At 39.6% G+C, this 8047-nt stretch overlaps 1 protein-coding gene across 1 annotated transcript in view; it reads right to left on the bottom strand.

The window, feature by feature from the left end:
- Positions 1-1479: 1479 nt before the first annotated feature.
- Positions 1480-8047, bottom strand: part of pacrg (PARK2 co-regulated) — a 160611-nt gene continuing 154043 nt past the window's right edge. Inside the window, 1 exon segment of the mRNA NM_001007398.3 lies at positions 1480-1764. Within this exon segment, the coding sequence (NP_001007399.2) occupies positions 1604-1764 (161 nt within the window). The 3' untranslated portion in view covers positions 1480-1603.

The raw sequence follows: 8047 nt of genomic DNA, 5'->3' as shown, positions 1-8047 counted from the left end.
TTTTAAACTTGTTAAATTCATTCTTGATCACACTTGATGATGATTGATAATCACAGAGAGCTGAACGGATCTTTTAATCCTAGTTGCTTTACAATTTATAGTAAAAGTAATAGTAAAGTTTATAGTTATAGTAAAATAATTTTTGTTTCATTCTCGGATTTCATCTAGAACAAAGCACCAATCTCGTTCCTGGAGGTCTGTGCCCTGCAGGGTTTAGCTCTAACTTGCCTCAGCACACCTGCCTGGGTGTTTCAAATATACCTAGTAAGGCCTTGATTAGCTTGTTCAGGTGTTTTTGATTAGAGTTACAACTAAAATTTTCAGAACATTGGCCCTCTAGGAACAAGTTTGGTGTCCCCTGATCTAGAGCATTTTACCTTAAAACAACAATTGGTCATAACAACTAAAGGATTATGTTTTCAGACATGTTTTTCTGATTTATTCATTCACACATTACCATTATACACATTATATAATATATAATGGCACAATAACCTTCCTTTTTCATTCATTCACTCATTTTCCTTTGACTCAGTCATTATTTCAGAGGTTGCCACAGCGGAATGAACCGCCAAATATTCCAGCCGATGTTTTATGCAACAAATGCCCTTCCAGCTGCAACCCAGTATTGGGAAACACCCATACAAACTAATTCACACACATTCATACACTATGACCAATTTAGTTTATTCAATTCACCTACCGTGTACATGTCTTTCGACTGTGGGGGAAACCAGAGCACCCAAAGGAAACCCACGGCAACATAGGAAGAACATGCAAACTCTACCTAGAAATGCCAACTGAATCAGCCGGGACTCGAACCAGCGTCCTTCTTTCTGTAAAGGCAACAGTGCTAATCACTGAGCCACCGAGCTGCCCAACCATCCTGTCTAGCCACAATAAATAAAAATGTGTTCCTATTTTGACCAATGTCATTTTCTGAAAAAAAAACAACAACAATATTTTATTTTAAACTTGGGGAAAATGTGTTCAGACCTTTATGGAATAAGATTATTATTATTATTATTATTATTATTACTATATTATTATTACTCAAGTATATCAAGAGAATTTCCAAGTGGTGCCTTATTATATTTTAGCATAATACATGTTTTTATAGTATTTTGATGAAGAGATTTGAAGACAACGACAATAACGACAACAAAAACAATCAACACTCAAACTGATAGTAAGGCTTCAAGATCTCCATAATGATATGGTGAAAAATAACCATTAACTTGGGTTGTACTGTTTTCTGTATCTGTGGCCAATCGGACTAGATGTGCACATTTTGTTCTGCATTTCTCTTCAAGATAATTCCTCACCGACTGAAAATGAAATGCAGGTTAGTTGCAACCGAGAGATTTATTGACCCCTGAGCTCCTCATTTCTGTTTATCTTCACAGGAAGCTGTGTGTTTGCATGTGTGTGTGTGTGTGTCTGTGTTTTCTCTGATAGAGACAGGCATGGAGCACAGAATCATTGCATCTGCATAATGACTTTAATAAAGTCAGAAATAAGAAGTGTAACATAAGGTGGTTGTGTTTACATATTTGTATAAGAGTGAGTGTGTGTGTGCTTGTGAGAGAGTTCTCTGGTCTTTTCAGTTGAGAAGGCAGGACTCGTAGGTGGGCACCATGTATTTGATGTTGATGAAGGCGTCTTCACCCCCGTAGCGTTCAAATACCTCCAGCGTCTCCTGGATCAGGTCTCCAATGTTCTCCCTCTTTTGCTGGCTATAGTCAATACCATCACCTGAGTTTTCTGCACACAACACAAACACAAACACAAACACACACACACACACACACACACACACACACACACACACACACACACACACACACACACACACACACACACACACACACATTGTGCATATTAGTATATCTTAAGATATTACATTTCATGCAGTATATGATGTAGATGTTTGTAAATATTAAAGGTTTACCAAAAATAAAACAGCAATTCTGAATTGCCTCAAATAGGTTGTTAGTAATTGTAGTCTTTCTTCTTGTATAAACCTTTATGGTTTTGTAACACATTTTCATAATGCACATTTGCACAAACATTCTTTCTGCATGCCCTTTTAAACAATGAGGAACCAGGATCAAACAAATAAGTATTTTTTGTGTACACAAATAAACGTGAATAAAATTTAACTAAGGTAAATGCCATCAATCAGATTGTATCAAAGCACTGAGGAAGCCTCTGGAGCTGAAATTTAGAAATTGCAATGTACACTCACGGGCCACTTTATTAGGTACACCTTATGAGTATCGGGTTTGACCAACTTTTGCTTTCAGAACTGCCTTAATCCTTCATTGCATAGATTCAACAAGGTACTGGAAATATTCCTCAGAGATTTTGGTCCATATTGACATGATAGCCTCATGCAGTTGCTGCAGATTTGTTGGCCGCACATCCATGATGAGAATCTCCCATTCCACCACATCCCAATTGTGCTCTATTGGAGGCCATGGTGACTGTGGAGGCCATTGTCATGTTTAAGAAACCAGTCCGAGATGATTCACTCTTTATGACATGGTGCGTTATCCTGCTGGAAGTAGCCATCAGAAGATACACTGTGGTAATAAAGGGATGGACATGGTCAGCAACAATACCCAGGTAACCTGTGGCATTGACACAATGCTCCATTGGTACTAATAGGCCCAAAGTGTGCAAAGAAAATATCCCCACACTATTACACCACCACCAGCAGCCTGAAATGTTGATAAAAGACAGTATGGATCCATGCTTTCATGTTGACACCAAATTCTGACCTTACCATCTGAATGTCGCAGCAGAAATCGAGACTCATCAGACCAAGAAACGTTTTTCCAATCTTGTATTGTCCAATTTTGGTGAGCCTGTGTGAATTGTAGCCTCAGTTTCCTGTTCTTAGCTCATCTGCCTCAAAGTTTGACATGTTGTGCTTTCAGAGATCCTCTTCTGCATACCTCGGTTGTAACGAGTGGATATTTGAGATACTGTTGACTTTCTGTCAGCTGGAACCAGTCTAGCCATTCACCTCTGAACTCTGGTATTTTCTGTAAACCATAGAGATGGTTGTGCAAGAATCCCAGTAGCTCAACAGTTTCTGAAATACTTATACCAGCCCGTCTGGCACCAACAACAATGCCATGTTCAAAGTCACTTAAATCCCCTTTCTTCCCCACTCTGATGCTCGGTTTGAACAGCAGCAGATCATCTTGACCATGTCTACATGCCTAAATGCATTGAGTTGCTGCCATGTAATTGGCTGACTAGAAATTATAGGCGTTACTGGGCAGTTGGACAGGTGTACCTAATAAAGTGGCTGGTGAGTGTATGTTCTATTTACAACAATGCAACATTTAAGACTGTTAGAGCATTTTTTAAGTTTAAGTTCATGAACAATTGTAATGAATGTAAATATATTGTAGGACTCCACTGAAAATAAATCTTCTATAACAGCATACTGTGGTACTTTAAAAGTCTAAAGCCCTAATAAAATGCATAAAGGCCATGACACACCAACATAACATTAAAAACAATGCTATTGTTGGTCAAAGCTAACAGAAACTCAGTGATACCCTGACATTGACATCCATTGAGTAGATGTGTCACTAACTGTATCTATGCATGTGCAAACTATGGCAGTTGACTAGGGCACCACCACCTACAGGGACACCAATGAGTGTCCCTCACACCAAATTTCCCCTAACAGTTAAGATTAGACAATAAATACAAATAATTCCACAAAAAATTGTTGTTGGAAGTCTAACACTTCTGGTCCGATATGCCAGAGCAGCCTCAGGAATGCCGATTCTGGTATGAGATTCAGCATAATAGCGTGTCAAAAAGTTTAGAGAAGGCATTGAGACACACACTCACTCACACTTGTACACCCTCTCTCTTTATGGGCACTTCTTATAGATTTTCATACTGTGCAGGCTGTATATTCAACCACCTGACACCATCCCTACTTTTAAACCCAACTTTGACAGAAAAAAAAAACATTTTGCACTTTTCCATTTTCAGTTTCATTCTGTATGATTTATGAGCCATTTTTCTCATGGGGACCTAAAAAAGTCCCCACAATGTGAAACTTTACTGGTATTGCTGTACTTGGAACATTTTTGGTACCCACAATGTGATAAATACATGTACACACACACACACACACACACACACACACACACACACACACACACACACACACACACACACACACACACAGAATGATCTCCTGAAGGAAGAAGTTCTAATAACTTTTAAATCCGTTGCACAGGAGTGTGTACACGTCTCGAATAATTCATCAGAAGAAGGAGTGTGTGTGTGTGTTTGTCGGGTGCTCTTATGCACATCTCTGCCACTCTCTGACATGACATTAGAGAAACCCATCAATCACTGGGTAACCTATAAGCACACACAGAAATCAATACGTTCACAGAGTCACACATACACACAGGCTCATCATAAACACACAAGCCCACACACAAGCTACCAACCAAACAAACTTCCTTCTGAGGTCACAGGCCCAATTACACCTGCACAGAAGCCTGAACACACACACACATGCACCTCTCCATCTCTTCCTCCTGCTCATTAAAAGGAAAGAATGACAGACAGATGAAAAGAGAACAGTTAAGTAGGGAGTCTCTGCCTTCTAGCAGGTGTGAGTGTGTGTTGCCTGTCTAAACCCGTGTAACTAAATGTCTTCATCTGCTCTTCTCATCCTCTGACTGGAGGATTGTTTCCATGCTCTCCATACATAGACCCCACACTCGGGTCTCAAAACCCACAGAAAGTCAATAAAATATACAAAGAAATTCTTGTGGTGTGCAAATATGCTCATTTGTACACAAACAGTTGATTTTAAGCAGCTTGGTGGCCATGTTAGCTATGCCCCCGGGCAGCAGTTTTGCTTGTGCAGCTTCTGTCAACTTAAATGAGAAAAAATGAAAATCAACACACCCGTGTCAAACTGAACCAACTTTTAGAAACCTGTCTAAGATGATTCTTGCTTTATGATAAGGTGCGTTATCGTGCTGGAAGTAGACATCAGTTAATAGGTACACTGTGATCATACAATACTAAATTAGGCTGTGGCGTTAAGACAATACTTAACTGGTATTAATGGATCCAAAGTGTGCCAAGAAAATATCCCCCACACCATTACACCACCAGCCTGAAACGTTGATACAAGACAGGATAGATCCATGCTTTCATGTTTTTGAAGCCAAATTCTTACCCTACCATCCCAATGTTGCAGCAGAAATCGAGACTCATCAGACCAGGCAATGTTTTTTCAATATTGTCCAATTTTGGTGAGCCTGTGCAAATTGTAGCCTGAGTTTCCTGTTCTTAGCTGACAGGATTGGTGAAAATCCCAGTAGATCAGCAGTTTCTAAAATACTAAGACAAGCCGGTCTGGCACCAACAACCATGTTACGTTAAAAGTCACTTAAATCACCTTTCTTCTCCATTCTGATGCTCGATTTGAACTGCAGCAGATCGTCTTGACCATGTCCACTGATTGGCTGATAAGAAACTTGTGTTAACAAGCAGTTGGACAGGTGTACCTAATAAAGTGGCCAGTGAATATACATAAACATCATGTTTTTTACACATTTGTTTAATTGCACAAATTGTTAACTTCTCATCTGGCATAATAGTAACAGTTTGATCGCGTTGGAAGAAGAAGAATGACAAGACAAAACCATGAATATTGTTTTGAGTACTATAACACTAGTAACTATATAAAATTACTGTTACATTCATGCTAAAATGCCTTTTATCTCTCACTGTTGACAATTCAGCAATGCTGGGGCATTGTATTTTAACAACCTTTGGTTGTTTGTCCTAGATTTAAAGAGGTATCCTAACGTGACCATTCACTATAGAGTAATTTCTCACAGAGAGTTAGTTCAAACTGGTGCCGTGACCCGGATGACTGTGAGGTTTATAGGGCAATAAGGTTTAACCAGAGCTCTGCAAGTAAACCTCACTTTCCTGGATTACAGAGACAGACTAGAAACTGACACGGTCATCTGCCCTCATTTGCATTCACCTGCCATGCTGGAAACACAGGTTCAAATCCCCCTCTGATACATTTAGTCCTTATTTGGCTTCAAAAACAACATGCAACATATAGCCCACAGTTAGTGAAAACCTCTCATCTGCATCTTTATTCTTCACCAAAACATGCAACCTCTTGTTAGGAAGTAATTCAGTCTTTCCAAGTTCATAAGTCTAAATTCTAAAAGGTGATAATAACAGTTAACCATGGCAGTTGGTTCATGTTTTAGGTTGCTGAAAGAAACCTTTGGTCTTTTGTTTTTGCAGGCTTCCCCTTTGTTTTGTTTTTTACCGTCATGCTTGTGTTTGTCCGTTTCTGAGAGGATCTCAAAAGCCCTTCAATAATCACACACACATTATTATCATGAGCTCAAGAAGTTCTTTATTTCAAATATAGAAGCACGGAGAGCAATCGCGAGCTCTCTGGAGAAAATGAAACAGCTCGTTATCATATGTATATATCATAATGATTTACTGTCTAGGCTGTCTATTTAAAAATGGCGCGTCCTTTGTTTTCATTAACCTGGCTTGTACACACGCTAGTGACGTTTGTCTGTAAACCAATATTCTGTAATGACTGTAAACCAACTTTTTGGGTACCCTTTGGAAAAAGGGTACTCAAAAAGTGGTACGGTACGGTTCACTTTTAGGTACCTTTTGACAGTGGAAACAGACATAAAAGTGTACCAACCCGTACTGTACCGCACTACTCAATGGAAATGGGGCATGAATGAGGCCTGCAGAACCAGAGTTTCACTCTTTTCTTGGACTAAATAAAAATAATTTGTGGCATCATGATTGTATTTTTAAAGAGTAGTTTTTAGTTATAGACAGGCATGCTGCATCAAAAATAAAGAACGCAAAGCTGCATGTGGTCCTGCTGCCTACAGAAGCCCTTCAAAGTCAGCCAGGATTTACAAACATATGCAATTGGTCACCTTACACAGATCCTCAATTCTAAGGTGTGACGATTGTCTGCTGTGGATCAATTCTAACATGTCCCATAGGCCGCACCTATCCTGCGGTAACATGCTCAAATGTTTCAGCTCACGGGCCACACCAGAAAAAGCTGCCAATCACACTGGAGGCACTGCTTCATACACACATCAGCACGGTCCTCAAACACAAGAAAATAAAATCAACTCTTTCCGTTAATCCTGCCTTCAGGCTTCCTTTGCTTTCTCTCTCTCTCTTTCACTCAGCATCTTTGTCAATCTATTTTCACCACTGCAAGCGGAGTGAGAGGGAAAGTAGGGGGTTAGAATGAGAGTCTGAGCAGGAAAAATCCGCACCAGAGGCTTTTAAAGAAAATAGGTATATGGAGAATGCTTTGAAGAGGTAGGAGAGCTTCATTTGCCATCTGCGCATGAACTGCACCGATATGCTTCTGTTTGGAATCATGTGGATTGCAGGCTGCGATCTATAGGGTTCAGGGAGAGTGTAAAGTTCAAGCAGGATGGAGGACTCAGCATCTTTCTGAAACCGTAATCACACCCATAACCCCCTGGATAGAGATTCCAGAGGAAAATCAGAAGAAAACATACAAACATCAAACAAATAAATGCATTTATTTCTGTATTAGAAATTAGGATTATTACATAAAAATATCGTCTCAGTCAGAAACTACACATTTAACAGGCCAAAGAATAAGTTGCAATGAAAGCAGACTGTGTTGTTTCCTCGTCACATGCATCTGAACGAAATAGTTGATAAAAGTTTAACTTAAACACAGGAAATACTACAAGGTATGACATTTTGTCCAACCAATTTATCATGTCACTTTACGGCAAAAAACAATCCATAGTCGCGTTTAGAAAAACAGAACTCCTACCGGGTGTTCCAGTTTCCCCCACAAGTCCAAAGACATGTGGTATAGGGGAATTGGGTAAGCTAAATTGTCTGTAGTGTATGTGTGTAAATGAGTGTGTATAGATGTTTCCCAGTGATGGGTTGCAGCTGGAAAGGCATCCACTGCTTGAAACGT

The sequence above is a fragment of the Danio rerio genome, chromosome 17 (genome assembly GCF_049306965.1).
Source record: "Danio rerio strain Tuebingen ecotype United States chromosome 17, GRCz12tu, whole genome shotgun sequence".
Taxonomy (NCBI): Eukaryota; Metazoa; Chordata; class Actinopteri; order Cypriniformes; family Danionidae; genus Danio; species Danio rerio.
This window is presented reverse-complemented; position numbering and strand designations above follow the sequence as displayed.